Source organism: Zonotrichia albicollis, chromosome 6 (genome assembly GCF_047830755.1).
Source record: "Zonotrichia albicollis isolate bZonAlb1 chromosome 6, bZonAlb1.hap1, whole genome shotgun sequence".
Lineage (NCBI taxonomy): Eukaryota > Metazoa > Chordata > Aves > Passeriformes > Passerellidae > Zonotrichia > Zonotrichia albicollis.
In genome coordinates, this window is record NC_133824.1 from 51207170 (window position 1) to 51229053 (window position 21884).

At 40.5% G+C, this 21884-nt stretch overlaps 1 protein-coding gene across 1 annotated transcript in view; it reads right to left on the reverse strand.

The window, feature by feature from the left end:
* The window catches only part of KIF18A (kinesin family member 18A), a 31119-nt gene extending 17777 nt beyond the window's left edge, over window positions 1–13342 (reverse strand). Inside the window, exons 1-9 of the mRNA XM_074543766.1 lie at window positions 12674–13342; window positions 11540–11926; window positions 10712–10869; window positions 9731–9835; window positions 8714–8824; window positions 5604–5801; window positions 4198–4371; window positions 3243–3317; window positions 2891–3000 (exon numbers count right to left, since the gene is read on the reverse strand). Coding sequence (XP_074399867.1) covers window positions 2891–3000; window positions 3243–3317; window positions 4198–4371; window positions 5604–5801; window positions 8714–8824; window positions 9731–9835; window positions 10712–10869; window positions 11540–11867 — 1259 coding nt within the window. The 5' untranslated portion in view covers window positions 11868–11926; window positions 12674–13342. The remainder of the gene's footprint in view (window positions 1–2890; window positions 3001–3242; window positions 3318–4197; window positions 4372–5603; window positions 5802–8713; window positions 8825–9730; window positions 9836–10711; window positions 10870–11539; window positions 11927–12673) is intronic.
* Between the last annotated feature and the right edge of the window lie 8542 nt (window positions 13343–21884).

A 21884-nucleotide genomic window follows, 5' to 3' on the forward strand; every position in this document is an offset into this window, starting at 1 on the left:
AGACTACTGTTGCCATAGACACACAAGGTGCTCAAAACCCCGCAAGCTATCCTCACAGAAAAGGAGAACCACAAAGGTCTTTGGATGCTCACTTTCCCTCAAGGAGCTGTACAATTTCCATCACTTATGGAGGACAAAAATCAGAACATTCACCATGTTTTAACACGAGGGGAAAAACCAAACTGTGGTAGATGGTACTCGAGGAGTTATTGAGTAACCACTTCTCTGGTACCCCTAGTCTGCCACACAAGCCAGAGTAACAAGAACAACTCCTGGAAGCATTGCCATACTGCCATGTAACTTTCACTGGTGGCACCTCTTCACACCTGAATACTGAAAATGTACAGTAGAGAATGGCCAAAAAGATACTGTACATATCAATAATAACCAACCACATACACAAAGTATTTCATTGTATCCTAACTTGTTAGAACTTTACACAAAAATCAAAGTTTAACATGCAAGTGTTCTAAAGACATGCAATATTTGAGGTTATGCAATTTGTAGTATTAAAAAACCTCATAAAATTAGAACTGTAAAAATGGTAAAAAACCCCATGTTCAACTCCAGAACAAGCTTGTCATGCAATTGACTTCTTGCCAGTGTTTCAGAAGTAGCAATTCTATTTCACAGTCTAAAGTTTGAATAACTAAGTCTTTTATTCTATTCTGAGTGTTTTATCACTCACCTTTTAAAAAGAAACAGAATTAAGAAAATAATTCTTCTCCACAGATTTAGCAATACAAGAGCTTTTCACTGAGTGTCTAGAGGATGCTATCATATCTAGGTAAAAAAAAGTGTACTAAAACACTCACAGAATTCATAAGAGCTATTTCTTTAAGGAACAATAGCAGGTTAATGGTTGGAGTATATGATCTTTGAGGTCTTTTCTCACCTAAAAGATTCTATAATAATGAAACAGCCAGCTGCAGAGTATCAGAGCTTAACCCTACACTGCTCCTATCTCTACAGCTTTACTACTGATTGTACTGCCTGCAGAATTTTTGTCCTCCACAGAAACATGCTTCTTCCCAGCTGCTTGGCAAACACAGCAATAAGGAACCAAAGTGAATCCTCCCAGTTTCCATCACAGTAGAAAGTTGGGCATAATTCAGGTGAGGATGGAGATTCTGCTTCTTTTTACCCTCCTTATGAGGGGCCTCTGCTGGAAAACCAACCTTTTGTGTACTTCTATTCACCAGTGTTCCCAATACAGCATCAAGTACAGAAGCCTTTGTGGATTCAGCCTTTCAATGAGCACATTCCTGTTCTTATGGAGTTACCTTTACCCTCCGGTGTGCACTGTAGAAATGACAAAGTCGCCCTGTAGGCACACTGAGGGTATGAGCCCCCCTACACTACCTGGTGTTCAAGAGCTCAAGGACCTGCTGGTTGTAGTTATGGAGCCAGTGCCCACTGTTTACCCTAAGAGGCTCAAGACTTGAAGGGTTGGCACACAACCCATCTCCAAGTTTTAGCAGAAGAATACATGACTTTTAGATTTGACGAAGCAAATGATGCTTCTTTGGTGATGCAAAAACCATGGGTGGGTGGATCTAAACACCAGATCATGCACAAGGCTCTCTTCTCTGTCCCCACTAAAAGGGAGAAGGCAGCACAGTGCCTTCAAAAGCTGTAAATGAATGGGAGAAATCAATTCATTACCCACACCACAACAGTATGGTGAACCTGGCAGGATACTCATGAGAAGGAAGAGAATGAGACAGGCACATAATTCCTGGCATCCAGAGGGACTGGGACAGGTTTACATGTGGCCCTTTGGATTTTCCCTAACAAATATTCTCTGACCAGCAAACCTTGGCACAGAATACATCCAGCCTTTTGAAAAGATATTTTAGAGACCTTGCCCTTGACTGACTCTTCCCACACACAAAGAATGAAATAAAGGGCAAATCACAGGAAATTAAATCAATCTTAAAGACATACAGTGCAAAAATATGCAGGAAAACTGTCAGAAATATCAACATGACTTAGAAGCCCACACTTCTTTTGAAAATTTAATTTAAATAACCTGAATGAAAGAGTTTATTGAAATGTCTGCAATGCCACTAAAATAAAATGCAGAGAATATCTTGCTTTGAATGGGTTCTTACTATACCTCAGAAAGCTTTCCAGGTTAAAAAACAGCATATTCAAAGGGCCAAATAAGAAAAAAAAGTTAGCTCAATCAACTTAGGTGAGCAATTGTCAGAAAGATGAAATATGCAGAGACCATCCAGAAAGTCTTTCTCTCCAAAACCTACCCTATTCATGGAATACAACGATTTCTGCAACAAATTGCTACTTCACATTTTAGTTTGTTACTCTTTGTGTTCTCTCATGGGACTGTCGCAAGAGAAAAGATAGACAGGAACATTACCAAGAAGAAAAAGAGGCCAAGAAATATTAAAGCAATAGAAAATAAGGAATCTACAAACATAAAGCCATCCCTTTGTAGAAAAACTTCCAGTTTTTGTCTCTCTCAAGCCTTGCAGCAAAGATCCCACTTGAGATAGTGCCTGCCAAGAGTGGCAGAGCTGCTGTCACTTATGCAAACGACATTCTGCCAACCCACAAACACAACCTGTTCAGGAGCTGTGCTGGGAGCCAGCACTCAGATGCTCCTTCCTGTCACATGGCATTTCCTACGTCCTCCCCTTTCGTTTTAAAACCACCACCAAGTTGTTCTGAACAGAAACAACACGTTGGGCAAAGCCATACCTAGATCTAAGTAAAGCAATGTTAAATTGGGAAAACCAATACTGGAAAGAGTAGGTTTGTTTTACAAATGCTTTTACAATTTAGACAAACTCCAGCTTGGAAGCAAGTTTTACAAATGCTTTTACAATTTAGACAAACTCCAGCTTGGAAGCAAATATGAGTCATTTACCTTTCTATTTCTATTCGCTGGTTGTTTGAAAGTTCTGCAGTATTATGATTTTCAGGAATGCTTGCTTGCTTTTCTTCATATTCTCTCAGCTTCTCCTTCAACATTAGGATCTAAACCAAAAGAAGCACCCTTTAATTGAAATATGGTTTTGGGTTTATTTCCCAAAATTGTCATTCTGTGCTGATATTGAACAGCTTTACAAATGGCAGCAGGTGATATTCCTCTTAGAAGACAAAATTTTTTTACTTCAAAATACATTAGACCCTTATAGACTTAATCCCATTAACTCTTTTTTTATATTCAAAGTTAACAGTTAACCTTTCAACCTGTTAACAACAGATTTTTTACATACCTCTTTCTTTTGTTCATTGCAAATTTTAGCATACTGGCTTATGTGACTGTCCAAACTCACAACGTTGCTCTTCAACTGGAAAGAAACAAATCAGAATTTAAAGGCAGCTCCTCAATGTTTTCATGCATAATAAGCACAGTGTGTATATGTAGCACATAGTTACACATACACTATGTTGTGAGGAAAGAGTTTAATACAATTCTGACTTGCACAATGAGAAAATGACTGTCAGCTTTTGCTGTCATCTGTTGCACACCCGTGGCCAGGACATTTCCCTCAACAAACCAAGAATAATTAAATTTACATATGCAAGCACATTTTGCATTTTTTCAGATTAGTTTTACTATTCAAATGTCTGTCTTGTGCATTTTATTATAAAAGCTACCTTTAAGTACACAACAAATGGAAACTACAGTGAACCTTGTATTACAGAAAAAGAATTAGGAGCTGCAGCAAAAAAGATAATGAAAAATAAAATTAAACAATAGAGAGCAGAAAAGGACATCCCAGCTTTTCATTTATCAAGACAATCTCACTGAGCTTCTTGACTCCAGCTGAATTCTACCTGTACAATCCTGGACTGGCTCTTGTAAAACTGGCCAGAAATTTCTTTAACGTACATTACAGCTCTCTGAGAAAGTAAGAGCAAAACAGTAAAAAATAATGTGAATTCTACTGGCTGAGAATTATTTCTAAATCTCATGCTCACAACACAAACTGTTTCAAAGTGGCAGCATCATATCACTAACAAAGCTATGGGGCTTTTGGGTCAGATCTACTTTGTATCTGCTACACCTGCCAGTCAGGTAAGGAAGAGTTGACCATAGAGAAAGAAGATAGAACAAATTTTTGAGTCAGAAGTGAAGGAAAATACAAGAAAAATTATTTCTTTTGGAATATTGTAATAGTAGATTATTGTACTTTGACAAGAGAACAGTAAAAGCAATATACTCACAGAAGACTTGATATCCTTTGCTCGGTTTGCATACTTCAGAGTGTTGTAGGTATCATCATAAAACAAAGAGGATGGGCTAATAGCAGCTATCATGATTGTTCTGCAATTTCCTCCAAGAGAATCCTTCAGCAAACGAGTCAGCTTGCTGTTTCGATAAGGAATGTGCTTCTTGCTCTAAGAAGAGTGAGAGATATTGGTAAGGTTTATTTAACTGTACTTCAAATAAAAGTCTGCTTAGAATGTCAACAGTAACACAAACCATGAGAAACAGCCATGAAAATTTTCTTTGACACAAGTAATTTTCCTTTGAAGTATCTGTACATCTTAAAAAGTTTAAGCCTCTTGGAACTGTTCAACACCTTTGCAACACATGTATTATCTGGGTTATTTCCTGATGCCTGGATATGTAACTCCTATTTCTGTGATGGAGCAGCTAACAGAAAAAGTAAACTACATTAAATTACATTGAGTTTACAAAATCATCCAGATTGGGAAGGACCTCTAAAATCCCTCTAGTTCAATCCTTCTGCTCAAAGCAGAGACAGCTAGAGTAAGATGGCAAAGACTATGCCCAGTAGGGTTTTGATTACCGCCAAGGATGGAGATTTCACACCTTTCCAGGCAACACATAATCTGCTTTGTGAAGCTACAGAATTTTCATCTCATTATACCAAGCCGGGCACCAGGAACCCAATCCCTTATCAAGTAAATCAATGTGATTTTTCCATGTGTCTGTGGCACAGATTTTAAACTCCACCCTCCCCTCCAACAAGATGGTGACAAGGACATGCAGCATCAGGAAGGGAAATTAAACCTGATTTTCTCCTGGCATATTTGAAGGAGGAATTTGCTAGTTGAGCAGAAGGACAAAAAGAGTGTTATGGTAGACAGTGGACTTCACTTATGCAAAAAATCAGGAGGCTTTATCATTCTGCTACACAACTGTACCTATTCCTTGCCTTGAGCTGGTGAGCCAGATCAGGAGATTGACTCATTGCTCTAAGCAGGGATGTGCGTGTGTATGGATGTATGTGAGATCCCAAAAGTACAACTTGGAAGAGATACTGTTTTATCCTACAAAAGCTGCTCCCCCCTAAGATTAAAGGTTAATTGTAAGGTTATTCATGTACTCATGCAATCTTCTCTACATATGCTTGATTTTGAACATAAGAAAAGCAGGTACCATTCATCTTTGATACTATCCTTAGGCAGCTGCACATAATTTTTGAGAATTTTCTCTCACTGGGACTGTCTTTCAGCTATCACAAATATGATGGTAGAAACCCTTAAGACAATCTTACATGAGAATGATGATGTGAGTAGCACCAACAATGTAAACCACATTATTCCATCAGCTGAGCACTTTTTAAAATGGTTTCTGAACTGCATGGGAAAGCAGCACCTACCTTAGGATCTGCCAGTGCATTAATGACATTTCCAAGAGCAAGCAGGGACCTGTTAATGTTTGTCCCCTCCACAAAGCGAGCCCCCTTGGCACTGGTGGCTTTGGCTCGCTCAGACCCTGCCAGGTCAATCAGAGACATTTTGGCAATACGAATATTCTGATTAATACAGGCTGTTTTATCTTGCTGCCGTAGGTAAATCTACAATAAAAAAAAAAAGAAGAAAACAATTAAAAAATAACTACTAACTAATCTAAGTAGTAAATTAATTTCATAGGATAACAACTGTTTTAAGACATTAGTATTGGATATCCTGCCACTTTGCCTTCACTTAACTGAATCACAAGGTACCTCCTTTTCTTGCTCCTGATGCTCTCTCCCTTCCTGCTGCAGAGGATTAAGTGACCAACTGGCCCAGGATCACAAAGCAGCAAAGATAAGTGAGGTTTTTTACAGGAAAAATGAATTTCACAGCTCTTCTTCTGCATCAAAAATGCATACTACACTCCTGAACTTTCAATTGAAAGAAGTGTTCCTTTTTCAAATGCACATTTAGGAGTACACCATAAAGAAATGCAGAGGGATAAACCAGGAAAAGGCTGACTCTTCAGTGATTTAGATTTAATTGTATCTTCCATGAATAGGAAACAATATCCATTTACTGCTATGAAAATATACTCCAGGATCTTTTCAAATATGATGCCTCCTGAAGCCACTTGCTTCATCCCGTTTTTCCTGAAATTTCACAGTACCAAGATGCACAGCAAACTAAAAGCTTCTGCTGGTGAAGGTATTCTTTCTTCAGGTTTATAAGGAGGCAAGCAAAGCATGAATATACAGTCAGTAAGAAGAAACAAAGTTATCCTTAGATGGCTTTCTACTTTATACAGTATTTATTTCCCCTTCTCTTGTGCTGAGTGCCCTGCCATTTGTTAATATAATTAATAATGGTTAGTGACACTTGCATGAATGCCCTTCTGGACAGTGAATTAGAAAGGAGCTGCCATCAGCACAAGGTGACTGACTAGTAAAGACTCACCACTGCTGTGGCTTTAAGCTCTGTGCGTGAGAAATGAAGCCTTCACAATAAGGCTTCATCACAAGTTTCTAACAGAAAACAGATTGACAAGTATTGTGAAAGAATAAAATAAAATTCCTATGACGTGCCATGAAATGTAAATCTATTTCAAACAGATATGTTTCTATATCAAACAGTATAAGTTCAGTTACACTGTTTCCAGTATAATAGACAAAAAAAACCCAAGAACCTCAGGCTGGGAACAGGCTACCAGAACAACACAATAACTATCATTAATGAAGGAGGGAAAGGTAGAGTGACAGCCAAACTCTGTTGTATGACTCAAGCTTTTGTAAAAATTCAAAAGATACAGGAAATGCCCCAAAGCAGAACACTCTCAATAGAACAGTGTAGCAATTCTGATTTTTCTCTCAGATGCAGTAATTGCCTGACCCAGATAGATATTTCAAACTTAAGACATATGGTACAGTAAAGCAAAACTTGAATCTTTAAAATCAGCTCAGAATGTCCTGGGCCAAGACTTACCAACTTCTGAGTCAGTTTCAGAAAATATCCTGATTCCACAAAGTTAACAAGAAAAGCCAAAAACAACCTATCTCTACAAAAAAGCAACTCTTAAAATAATAGAAACTTTAAAAATAAAGAGCAATCATGACAGCACTGGGGATTTCTCACCACTTACATCTCTGCAAACAAAGACACAATTTCATTATGCAGAATGTCACAGATTTGTGGAAATATATGAGGAACTGAAGTGATTTATTCAATTGCTTGCCACTTGTAGAAATGCACTGAGAAAAAGCCTGCCAGATAATAAAATGCAGAGGTTTTTCCCAAGAGGTGAGGGAGACAAGAGATCCCAGCAGCAGGTAAACAAGCAGAAAGCAGCAGTTCCCTCTGGTCTGTGTGCAGCTCTGCACCTGGAGCCTTCCTGAAGGCAGCACACATCCATGACAGGGCAGCTCTCAAGCCAAACCACTTCAAAAGAACTCTTTGTGCAACCCTGTACAGCACACAACAAGGGCAGGCCCTGGGGGAAATTCAAAACAGGAAGGGCAATTGCTAACATAAGTTTAAGGTATATAGGAAAACAGAAGCTTTTAGAGTGGTAATGGCTTTTGCTCTGTTCCATACTTAGAAGATGTTTTTTAAAACTTTGTTATAGTTATTTAACATTGACTAAGTCTGTAGGTACTGTTAAAAACTTCCCAACACTTAAGTGCTCTAATGCAAGGACCAGAATCCAATGTGTTTTAATATTTTTCAATCCAGAGTGAAACAAATAAGTCATTGAAGGTACTGCTTTGCAGTATGTAACAGCAAACAGGACCAAAAAAAAAAGACATTGTTGATAACAGGACTAGTTTCTAAATATCACAGGTTGCATTTAAAAAGAGAAGACAGGAGAATAAGGCAGTGTAGCCAACCCCAAAAATCTTGGGAGAAGTCTTAAGTTTTTGCATACTTGCACAACTCATTCAAAACTCATTTCTGAAAACTAAGAAGCATCATTTCAGTTTTCTAAAACTTGATCCACAGCAGGGTATTAGGAAATCACTTTATTGTAGAAATTAACATTAACCAAGTAAAATAAGAAAGCACTACTTGAGATTCTTAGTTTACAGTCAGACATAACTGCATTCTGTAAATTATTTTTCCCAAAGCAATGCTAAGCAACATCATGATACCAGACAGCTTTACAAATACCCCACCAATACCTTTCAGTTTATAAAATTACAATATGGAAGTCTATTAAAGCTTTAAATTACCATTTTACATAAGTTATTTCTTCAAAGGAATATAAGTTAAGAAGGTATAAGTACATATTTTATACATATAAGCTCAAACAATTGGAATTAGAGATCTTTTCACTGAATTCATTTCTTCCAACATAAACACTAACAATTACATCCTTCCAAGGACTAAGGAGTAAAAAGAAGAGTAAACGGAAAACCTTTAACCCCCTCTTCCCCAAACTGAGGTTCAGCACAGTTTAAAAGCTTCCCTTCTGTCCATCTTTAAACAAAACCTGCAGCTGCAGTAATGGCCACTGTTTCTGGCTGTACCACCTCACCTGAAAGACAGCATGGGAGCGGGAAGAGGAGGCATTCACATCTGTGGGATGCTGGGTCCTGTTTTTGTTCCCATAATCCAACATCTGAAGGATTTCCTCTGCTGATTTAGGCTTTAGGAGTAGAGCACATGACAAAGGCAGGATTCTTTTCATTTCCAACAACTATAGTAACACACTGATTCTAAAATACATTTGCTTTAACATTCACCTTCAAAAAAAGGCACTTCAAATAAATATTCTCAGCTGGAAAGCAGTAAGGTATGAGAAGCAAGCACTTAATTCCAGCAACATAAATCAGCAAATATTTTTAGTTTAGAATTTAAACAAATACAAAAGATTCTCCATAGTTAGAATCAGCCTCTTTTAACAATGTCTGGACTTAAATTAGTATATCGCTATTGAATGCATTAGTACAAGAAAAGTTTTTTCCTCACAAAACTCAAGGTTTGGGAAGAAGGATGTTCAGAGGTTAGAATACAAACTAAGAATATTGCTTCCTGTCACAGCATGTAAATACACAAGGAAGCTGCAAGAAAATAGGTCCACAGGAATTGATATTCAGATTGGAAAACTAAGTTCTATCACTGACCTTACCAAAGAATTGCTGAGCTGGCCTGGAAAAGTAATTTACCATGGACTTCTTCAAATATAGTTATTTACAAACAAAAACAACCTTTAGATTTCACAGCTGTGTAGGGCACTCCAAGGTGGTAATGAAGGCAATGCCAAGATATTTTAGCCCAAAAAGAAATCTTCCAAAATCTGCTGCATGAGCATCAAGCCAACTGTACCCTTTTATAACAAGGACTGAATGCTTCTGTATTTGCATTCAATGAGACTAGCAGTTTTTTTCCACAATGTGCTTTTAACTAATTAATTAGATTTTCAAGTTACTGGTGCTTATGGCCAGAAAAAAAGCCACTAGGAAACGACCAAATTCCACACAGCTTTCAGAACAATGGGAATGTTTCTCAAATATCTCAAGCACATTTTAAGTTTCTAGAGATATTCACATACCTGATGCAGTGTCAGACCTTGAACTATCACCCCTTGCTGGCCATCCTCACGAACAGCCAGAGGTCCAGAGTTGACCAGCAGATCACGAATCTGTTCATTGTAAACCTTTGAGAGGGAATTGAGAAGATTTTGTTAAGATATCCTCCCATAGCTGACAGAATTAAATAAGCAAAAATCAGCAGTCTTTTTTAATACTTCTTTAAGACAAAGTAGTGAATTCATGCTATATTTTTTTTTACATTTTTCATATACCAAGCTTAAAGCATACAATTAATATTATTTCTTTTTAGATTTTAGAAGTAATTAGTTTTAGTAAATAATCTTCATTCTTTATTGAAAAAACTTTTCTTTACAAAAACCAGTTTTGCAGTGAGCATGAATGCAAAGCATTTCTTTTTTCTCCACTGTACATCACGATCCATACTTCTGCAACACTTCTTAGTTCAAAGCTACTTTTGTTAAAATTTTTATGTCTCTTGTTTCTTGGTCTGTGAAAACATATGGCAATGCACACTCTCCCCTCCCAAGTACCACCTAGAGTCCATGAAGACTTTGAGGAAGCTGAAAAGATACCCATTTTACTAGCACCATTCAGCAGTGGTGCCAAAACATTGCCCTGTAAAATCACATCATCATTTTGTTGTGCTTGTCCAGTGTTATAGGATGCTACTGTGAGTCCTAAAACATTACCCTGAAAAGAAATTTTCTTGTACACATCAACAGATGCTGAGAGGCACGTAATTGGTCAGCAAGATACAAATCGTGAACAATCAGTAAATATATCAGAAGTGGAGGTTCTTTTTGGGCAGCCTTCTGTAAATCAGCCCAGGAACACCAAGTTTGCAGAGCACAACACAGTTTCACTCATGTAAGGACACATTTTGGCAAGCCCCAGAAGGGACCAGAGGAAAGCAAAATCAGCTTCTTTTTATTTATAAAATATGACTTATTAAAAGCAACATAGCAAATGCAAGAACTCACCTCTAAATAAGAGACAGCAACATCACATGTTTTATCATCTTTGATTTGATCCATGCGTTTATAAAGTGTCATCATGGTTAAATACATGACTCCAGGGTCTTCAGGAGAACCCAACATTGTATGAGTCTTTCCAGCTCCTGTTGCACCATATGCAAGCACTGAATTTTCCCCAAAAGACAGCAAAGCAAAACCATGTAATTTATTTGTAAGCCAATCAGGAAGACCAAAGTCAAATGAACATTTACAGACCTCTGTCATTCTGCACAACTGTTTCATAAATGGATAAAGTTTCTTACTTAGGCTTTACCTTTCAGATATATAATTAGAGCAAGATGTTTCCAAATAACATTTTTGAATTTTCAGTTCAAAATTCATTCAGTGGTACATCTCATGAAAATATTATTTACTGACTCTCATAAACCTAAGCCATCAACTTACTGCTGATAAGTATTTAATTTCCTCACCACATTCCAGCAGCCAATTAAAAAACCCCAAGATCTTTAAGAGTTAATAAAGCAGTTACGTCACACACTCTGTGACACAACCGCCTCTGCTTGAATAACTCTAGATGATTCCCATATATTTCAGATCAATTTCCCAAGTCTATTATAACCTTTACACAAACTTCTTCTTAAAATAGAGTACAGCTATCCTAACTTCCACATGCTAAAAAGTTAGCTTTTCATAGCTACAAATTAAACCACAATGTTTTATTTCTATCTCAGGCTTTTTTAATGGCTCTGCAGCCACTGGACAGAACAGCAGAAACTTTGAGAAATTCACTTAACTTTTTTTTTTTTAACTAAAGAGGATAAAGAACAAAGTTACCTGTACAGTTATATCCATTTAGGAAGCCATCAATTAGATTTTTGGTAGTATGCTCAAAAACCTCCAACTGGGATGAGTTGTCATCAAAAATGGCATCAAACATGAACTTAAGATCCTTCCTTTGCCTTTTGTTAATATCCCTGTGGGTCACTCTCCTCCTGTTGAAGAAGCTGACTTCCTCCTCCTTAGGATCAAAGACCAGCACGTGCTGGTCGATGACACGGACCACCCTGCTGAAGCTGCCCTGCTTTTCCTTCTGGCTCTCTGGGCGCACTCGCACCACCACTTTGACATGGCTGCACACATCTTCTTCCTTGGCAGGAGTCATCCCTGCTGCCCCCCAGCTCTGCTCCCAGCGCTCTTTCAGGTCCAGCAGCCGAATCCTTTCTGCAGCAGACAAGAGAGGTTTTATTTGCAATAGGAGCCTTTCACTCCTCCCAGCAGCTCCCACGTTTGCTCAGGCCCCTGTGCTGGGCCCAAGGGCCGCCCCAAGGAGACTTTGGGAACTCCGCAATGGCCCCGAAAGGTGCCTGAACTCAGCAGCACTGCCCCAGGGAATCCTCGAGTTTATTTCAGAATGGAAACTACCAACTGGCCTACAGGCTTTCCTTCATACAGACCAAGCTTTCAGAGGAGACACCGCACCGAGGAGCTCGCCGGACCAAGGCGAGCAGTCTTTTTGTACTTCAGCACAAAGAGAAGCTGCCCGTGTTGCCCCCCCCGGACTGAGCCAGGCACGTCGCGCGTACATTTAAAGAGAGTTACAGCGGGATTTGCGTTACCGTGCCCCGCAGGGGATGCAGTAACCGGCCCCAAAGCGGAATTCCCTTTAAACAGCCCATTGCTGCTGTTGGCAGCGCGCTGCCGGCTCACCCCTGGCAGGGACACGGGCCGGGCTCCCAGCGCCGCCGCTGCCGCTCCAGGGCCGGCTCGCCTCCTTCGGCCGAGCCTCTCCCCGACCCGCCCGGCTGTCCCGGCCCCTCCTCACCCACCGCAGGGGGTTCTTCCTGGGGGCACGCCACCAAGCTGGGCCCTGCGGCCAGAGAATCCCCCGTGCGCCCGTTCACCCTGCCCGGCACTCGCTCACCCTGCGGGCCGGGCCCTTCCCTCCCCGGGCTCACCCCCGGCACTCACCCTGCGGGCGGGCCCGTGCCCGGTGTCACCCCCGGGCCGTGCCCTCGGCCGTCCCCGGTCTCTCTCTCTGTCACCCCCGGGCCGTGCCCTCGGCCGTCCCCGGTCTCTCTCTCTGTCAGCCCCGGGCCGTGCCCGCTCCGTCCTGGGCTCCGTCTCTCGGCCCCTGTCCCGCACCAACCGCCATCCACCGGCCGCGCAATTCAAACACGGGCAGGCCGCGCTCCTCGCCTTCTCATTGGCTGTGCGCCGTGACGTCAGCAGAGCGCCGTGCGCGGGGTCCGCGAGGAGGCCTGGATGGAAGGGGGGCGCGGAGGGAATGAGGGCGGCCGTGAGGGAAGGGCGGCGTTCTCGGGGCTGCTGGGGAAGGGGCGCCTGTGGCTCCGCGTGTCCGGCTCCAGCCTCCCGGGCTATCCTCGCGGCGCTGCTCCGGCCGCCTCCGATCCAAAGCGCTTCGGGCTGGGGTTTCCTGTCCCCGGCGCCTTTGGTTCTGCTCCAACGCCGGTGCCGGCCCGAGGTGGCGGCCTGCAGCCGTGCCCCTCAGGCTGCCCCTCCGGGTGTGCGGTGTGTGAAATGAAATAAAACACGAACTGTCCTCTCGCCGTGAGGAGGAGATGCCCGAGGTGCAGGGGTGGGGGCTCTCTGTGGGCAGCGTCCATCGCCTTCCCCCGGGGCGGGGCAGGGATGGGGGCACGGCGGGGGCTCAGCCGCTCCTCGCCCTCAGCAGAGCGGCCGGGACAGAAGGGTGTGAAAATCGCCAGTCATTTGTTTTTAAATTTTAAAAGTTTAATAGTAATAAAATGGTTATAAAAATAGCAATATAATTAGAGTAATAAAAATTTTGGACAATTTTAATTAGGACAATATGAGACAATAAAAACAAAGAGTTATGGACGTCTGGGTAGCTTCTTCTGGGCAGCATAAGCCCGAAAAAGGACCCACGTTAACAGAGGATTAACCCTTAAAAACAGTAGCCTGTTGCATATTCATAAACCTCATACATGATGCGTAAAGTCCATTCAAACGCAGGATTCTCTCTGGGCAGGGTCAGCTTCTTCCTCTGAATCCTGACAGCTCTTCATGGCTGAGCAAGGCAGGAAGAAGTTCATTTCTTCTAATAATGGAACAATAAATTTGTTTTCTCTGAAAGACTGAGAGGTGTCCCGTGGCTGCTATCTCAGTGCGAGTCCTTCCTTTAAAAAAGTATCTTACATAGCATAGTTTCTATTTTAACATTATGTTATAACCTAAAACCATATTTAACACACCACTTAAGAAAATTAACGCAGCATAACTTTCTAACATAACACTTATAATATTCATTTTAATATTTGCAAAAAGGCAATCATAAAACACATTTTTCACAATGAGAAGGGACAGGAGGCACAAACTCGGCGGTGCCATGGGGAGAGTTGAGCAGGTGAGTCAGAAGCTGTGTAGACAAGCAGGGCAGAGCAAGGAAAGCCTTCCCGTGGGCTCAGCCATCTCCGGGAGAGCAGGGCCCATCTCAGGTGATAATTAATGGTCACCATTGGTGGGAACACCGGTGCCACCACCCCGATCCTGCTCTGCCCCGTAAGAGCCTGAATGAGAGATGTGGGACTCCAGGGGCTCTCCAAAATGCAGTTTATTCCACCCAAGAGGTTACAGTAGTCCAGGGTTGTGAGTGACAGAGGCTGTGCCCACAGCTGTCAGCTCCAGCTGCAGGCAGGCCTGGAGACCCTTTGGTTTTGGTTACAATGCATTATATACTTTTCTTTAGGTTACATTGCATTATATACTTTAGGTTACAATGCATTACACACTTTTCTTTAGGTTACAATGCATTATATCCTTTTCTTTGCTCAGTATCTTCATACAGTAGGACCAATCTATACCTTAACTATTATCTATAACCTATCATAACTACTGTAATTACCATATTCATGTTACTATTCTCCAATCACTAAAAGTACATTACAGTTTAAGCTAGAAGTTGTTTTTCAGTTTTCTTGCAGTGGAAAATTCTGAGACCTTTTTTCTACTTCCAGCTTTGCTGACTTGTTTGCCTGTGCTATTTTTCTGCTTGGTAAAAACATCTTCTTGTTTGGGGTGGGTTCATCCTTTGCTCTAAGCCATAAAAACCCCTTCTAACTAACACCCCCTTTGCTTCCTTGGTTATCCAGTAAGACTGGCTCAGCAATTCTTTTCTTCTATATCAAAACTTGCTTCCATCTCTATTCCTTCATCAGACTCTACATTTAAAAATCTTTCTGCTAAGCATCCATATGTGTGAGACTTTCTTGTCAAACTTTCATCCTTCCCAACATGCCCCTTTCTGTCTGGAGCACGGTGTCCTTTGCTCTGGGGAATCCCTTCAGCCGCCTGGGTCGCTGCCCCAGCTGTGTCTCCTCCCTGCTGTGCCCAGCAGGAACCCAAAGCAGCCCCAGCTCAGCCCCTGGGGAGGGAATGAACTGCAGCCCAGCCAGAGCCGGCAGAGCACACCATGGTAATGCCCATGTTTTCTACACGTTTCCTGTAGGCACACCGGGGAGTGTTGCAAAACACACATCTGTGTGTCTGCTCAAAGTTAGCCCTGAGCACTTTCAAATTTAAGGTGGGGGAATTACTGCCCTGTCCCTGTAGTACTCCTGTCTTTGAAGCAAAGAATACAAAATTAGATTTTACCAATGTACCTCACTTCTCAATGAAAAGTCTGTGCACTAAGTCCACACATAAAGAAAACACATGGAATTCACAATTAAAATACAATAGAGAAGGGAAAAAAGGAATGTTTTTCTTTCCAAATCTCAGAAAAACACTAGATGAGATATTCCTCGTTGTGTAAAAAGGTTTGGAGAAATTTCTCCTTAACCCACACCAGTGAATCACCCTTATGCCAGGCTCCATCTGTAGAATTCTTACTCATGTAAATAATATAGGGCTTCATGTTTTCCCAGTGAGTTTTAAACCTTTGCATTTCACTTGAAAAAGAAGAGAAAAAGCAAATCTCAGAAGCCTGATTTTGCCATTTCTAGCAGTGTGGAAAGGGCAGACGTAGAAGGAGAATATTTTTTAAGTGAAAGAATATGTAAGGATGTGAGATGACATGAATTTCAGACTTTATCAGTAAAATTAAATGTGTAGTATTTAACATGTGTGAAGTCATGCTTCCTCATAAGAATATTGGATATCTCAGAGATTTGTCAATTTCACAATAATAAAACTGCCACAAGTGAGACCATAATTAAAACATTATATTGAAAAAGACCTGTTTCTAAATTAATAAGTGTCGGACTAAAGGATCAGCTTCTCAAAATGTTCTCGTAGCTGAAGCAAAACATCTTGCCTGCTCATTTGTGCAGACAGATACAAGCTACATAAGGCAGTGACCAATGCCATAGAACCAAGCAGGGAAGAAACAGTTACTGAAATTGAGAAAAAGCATTTGTGTCATGCCCATTTCAAAAGTCTGAGCAGCCTTGTGTGCACCCAGAGAGTGGCACGTGGAGTGAAGAAGTGAGGAAAAGGCAGGAGCACAAAGCTGGGAAGTGGTGGTGGGGCTGTGGCTAGGAGTTTTTGGAGATTTTTTGGTCAGTTCAACGGAGCATAACCCTGGAGCACATCAGTGCCATCTGGCACCGCAGCTGTGCCACCATCCCTGTTCACAGCACCCACTGGTCACTGCCAGCAGCAGAGCCCTTGGCAGAACAGGGATTAAAACAGGAGAACTGACAAGGAAATGTTCCCCTTGCAAGCTGGGCAGATTGCAGTGGCAACATGGGAACACAGTTATTAATGAGAATTGAACCAACCTTTCTATCATCTGAAAGTTGGTGGTGATTTCTCCAGACTTTATAGTCTCCAGTGAGAGACTACTACTACTACCACTGCTACTACCACTCCTCCTCCTCCTACTATTATTATTATTGTTATTATTTTAATAAATTATTTATAATTAATAATCATTATTATAATATTATTTAAAATTAATTATTTATAATTATTTATAAATAATTATAAATTATTTGTAATTAATTATTATATTATGTTTCTACACAAAACGGAGTTATATATAATTATAGCTTTATATATATTAGATATACATAATATTAGCTATATATAATATATAGCTATATATAGTTATATATAGGTATAATATAGTTATCTATATATGATATAGTTATATATATAGTTTTATATATAATATAGTTATATAGTATATGTAACTATATATATAATACTTAATATATAATATATATATTTTATTTATTATATTAGTTATATATTATAATTATATATAGTTATGTATAATATAGTTATCTCTATATATATTATAGTTATAATAATAACTTACATATATAATATTACTATATCTAATACTATATATAGCATATACTATATATACTATAATACTATATATAGTACTATATACTATAAATAATACTATATATAGTACTATACTAATATATATTATAATAGTTATATATAATAATAGTTATATATAATATTAGCTTGAAGTGTGTATGGTGACATGCCATGTAGTGTGAGACATTTCTGCATGTCCTCTGATACAATTAGGAGTAAGAGGTCAGCATATCTATTTTTCTTGGTGAAGGGCTGTTATTCTCATAATTGAGGAATGAACAGATAAAACATAAAATTAGTTGGATTTCATCATATAGGAAAAGATGAAAAATAGCAAAATAGGTTACTGGGAAACTGATGATTTACAAAGAAAAAAATATTGTATGTTAAATTAAAAGTAAGAGACATTAAAGAGAAAATGTCAAACTCTGAAATAAAAATGGTTAGTGATGACTAGGTAAGCTATCACATATTAATAAGACATGTAACTGAAAATAAAAATGGTTGAGATTAAATAATGGAAAGTGAATTAATGAGAGGAAAATCTGCTAATTTTCCTAAAGGTAGAGCTGGAAGCTAAAGAAGTAACTAGTATTTTAAGTATTGGAGAACAGGCAGTGGAATTATTGAGGGTTTCAAGAGAATGTATTGATGTGAAAATAAATTTTGGGAAAACACTACTGAAAATATTAAAGCAAGCTCTTTTGTGGCTTCAATAATAAAAATTAAAAACAGCTTGTCCTGGTGGCAAAGCGTGAAGAGCTGTTGCCTTCAAGGTTGTAAGAGCAGCAATCCCGTAGAAAGACAAATGAATCAGAAAAAATGTAATGCTTTCCTGGAGAGGAGGAGGGGTTGGTGTAGGGAAGGTGACTGATGCTGGAAGGTTCATCCCCTTCCTCCCCTGAGCAGAGGGACATGGACAATGCTGTTATCTGACAGCTCTAAGCTGTGGAGCTCTAGTGCCCAGACAATTCCACAAGCAGCAGGTCCACAAGAACTAAAAAAAAGGCGTTTCTTAATGCCCAGCCCCAAACTGAACAAGAGCAAAGGACCAAATCCCACAAGTATGGAAGACTTGGAGGATTTGAATATTAGTTAATTTAATTTAATTTCATTTAAGAGAGCTGTTTCAGGCACGTGTTATTTATATGAAAAAAGTGTTTTGGTGATGGGACTGTTAAATCCTCTGTTTTGTATTTCTTATCTGCTGGGGTTTTGTTATTTACTAGTATTACTGCTACCAAATTCACACTCTGTAGAAACATCAAACAGTGCAATAGAAATGATGACCCAGGCCATTAAGAGCAGAAAAATGAACTTTCCCACATAACAAACATTATTAAAAGATTTTTAAAAATGGATAGAGGGAAGAAGTGAACCTGGGCAGGTGTTCCACTTCTGCACATGACAGAAATACCAAGAATAAAATTACTAAAAATATGTCCAAAAGGTGTGGTGCTGAAAAAGAGGAGCCATAACTAAAATTTTTTTTCCTGACTTTTGTAACATGGTTTTAAATTTTAGTAACCTCAAAAATGCTTTATTAAAAATATCCTATAAATCATAAACTATCTCACAAGATACCCTCCAGCTTTTCATATATCACTCTTCCCCCTTACCAATGTTTCATGCCCTTCTGACAAAGTTTAGTGTCACCTGAGTTGTGGCAATTCAAAGCATTTATGGAAATGTGCTGTAGATGCACTCAGTTAAAGTTTTCAGGTTAAATAACAAACTGAAAAAGCCTGAAAGTTTTTTTCCTCACCCAGGCAACTCCATGTGCAGGAGCGTTGGCACAACCAAAACTACAGCATGGGGTCAGGAACAATTGCCTGGAAACAAAAGCCTCTAAAATTGGCTTTCTGGCTTAAAAGAAGAAAGAAACCTACCAGAGTATGCAGGTAGGAAGGATGTATAAAATAGAGATGGTGAAAAAGCACCATGATACTCCTACTCTAATACAATCTGTAAGTGGGCCAGCATAACTCACTCAACTGATATAAAAAAGAATCTCTGGCATGTCACAGAAATACTTATGAATAAAAGAAAAAAAATCTCCTTTATAATGTTAACAGTGAACATCAAGTATGGCTCTTAAAATCCCCTTCTTATGCACAGAACTGGATAAACAAGAGAAAGAATGGCCTTGGATTCTTGCCCTTTATTTGCCTTGAACGTCACTCAGAGAACAAAGATAATAGACTTCTTCACCTTGTCCCCTTCTTTTGTGAGAAAGGACATCTGCAACATATTTATAGAAAAAAATGATGCACTATATAATGAAAAAGCCTCTTGATGTATGTGCATGGTAGATAAAATAATTTGTGGGCTGAAGTTAACACTGGAAAAGTTAACTCAGCTCTTCAGAAAGGTTGATCTGTTGTTTGCTATGCTTGTGTCCTGGCATAGGTTCTGGCCAGGACAGGGTTAATTTTTGCAGTGGCCAGAACCCACAGGGTATTTTCCACCACCTGATGTGATTTTGTGGGCATGGAGAAGTGTGGGGGCACTCGGGTACTGTCGAGCACCCTGCGGGACCATGGTGAGAATTCCCGTGGGGATCCCTCGCCTCCCTTGGGTACTTTGGCTGTTAATTTGTCGGTTACTTTTTATTTTCTTATCCCATTGCCAGTTCCTGTAAATTGTTCTTACCTCAACCCATGGTCTTTGCCTTCTGCTTCCACTTCTCCTCTCAGTGCCATGCAGGCAGTGGAGTGAGGCAGGGAATGGAATAAGCAGTGCATGTTTTGGGGTGGTTCCAGTGGGTACACCAAATTCAGGAGTGCCATTCCTACAGCACAACAGCCCTGTCTGGTGCCCAGTGTGGGTCATGCAGGGTTGAGACGCCAGCAGCCCTGCCCAGAGCAGGCTGGAAGCAGGTTTGATTCGCTGTGTTGGGTTGGTGCCCCTGCTCCCTGTGTTGCTGGGTCTGTTGGTGTGGCCGTGGCCCCGACCCTTGTGCATCTTTCCATCCCTGCACTCTGTGCCCACCTCGTGCTCCTTGTCCAGGCAGGGACAGGGGTCAGGATTGCTGTGCTCTGGCATATCAGTGTGTGGCATGGTGACATCAGGGGCAATGAAGGTGTTTTGGGATGTGGGTGCAGTGCTGCTCTCCTGCCCTTACCTCAGGTGTGGTGGTGTTTTTGGGTCCCCAGGATGAGGGAAGAGATGAGAATCTTGACTCCATGTTTCAGAAGGCCAATTTATTATATTATGTTATATATTATATTAAAAATGCCATGCTAAAGAAAGAGAAAGGAGACATCAGAAGGCTAGCAAAGAATGCATAATAAAATCTTGTGACTGACCAGAGTCTGACACAGCTGGACCTGTGAATGGTCATCAAGTAGAAACAATTCACATGAGACCAATCAAAGATGCACCTGTTGCATTCTACAGCAGCAGATAATCATTGTTTACATTTCGTTTCTAGGCCTCTCAGCTTCTCAGGAAAAAAACCCCGGCAAAAGGATTTTTCAGAAAATGTGTGTGACACTCAGGCACGACCTTTGGGTGTCCATTAAGAATCATATCCAGCATGTGGATCCAGAGGACGGTGATTTTCCCCAGCCTTTTACCTCCTTTTCCTCCTGTTACAACAGCTTTTGAGACTTGAATTCCCTTTGGATATTAAGGAGAGCATATTCTTGTTACTAAGTTTTCCAGGTCACCTCAGTGGGGCCCACACCACGTTTGGAGTCATGAAAGAGATTTCTAGGGAGATGCGCCCCAAGAGTGGACAGACATGAGTGGCATGGAATGTGGGAGAAAATGGGTCATCTTCTGAAGGATTGTTCTGCTCCAGTGGTTTGGAAGTTTACCCCTAAACAACGACAAGACTCTGATAAAGTGGCAGAATATTTGAAAAAAAAAAATGCTCTGGCCGTTCCATAGAGGCATGGAGAATACCACTCCTAAAGCATGACTGACTGTTTTTTTTAGTCCACTCCTTCACAATCTTTGGTATATGTACATATTAAAGAGTTCTTGATGTACATGTAGGAAAAGTATGAATTACTTGAACCTCACTGGTATGGGAAGGTGTAAAAAGTTTCTCTGCTGTCTCTAAAACTTCCAACAGCCTTTGACCAGTTAAAGCACCTTGACCTCCTGGCATAAATGTTTACTCATCCACACTGTGAACCAAAGTGGGGAACTGTTCTCACTGACAGGTGTCCAGCAGAGAAAATAACAGGATTGAGCTGGTTGAAGTCCCCAGCTGCACAGCTAGCTGTCCCAGCACACTGAAAGGGAATGAGAGGAATTAGCAGCTGGAGGTGGAGCCTGGTGCAGCCTGATTAAACCAGCACTGCTCCTGAAACGCTTGGACATCCCAGGGCAGCCTCAGGCCTCCTGAATGTTGATGACATGTTAGACAGTACCACAGTGCTGCAGCTTACTTTGCTTATTTTTTAGCAGATAGCTCCACTCCAGTATACATCTTTTGGCACGATTTTTAGATTGTGGACAGCGAGGAAGTTGTAATTTTTACAATGTTCAGGTGTGTGCCACGGGATTATACTTGCCTTACTTAAACTAACAGTTTAGATATGAATGTTTTAACAGGCACATTATTCCTAGGACTGCATGTTTTAAACACATCTGGGTTGCTTTCAGTTTTTTTTTTTTTCTGTGCAGCTGTTGAGTAAATTGAGAAAGCGAAACTAAAAGGAGCGTATTAAACAGGCACCCAAAGCCTGGGCATTCCTTTGATGACATGTGGAACTGATAACTGCACTGAGAACAAAGCTGGGAGCGCCTCAGGATGCAGTAAGATGAGCCAAAGAAGTGAAATACATAATCTTGTGAAAAAAAAAGTCCTAACAAGAATACACAGTGCTATAAGGAAACTAACATTTGCAGGGAT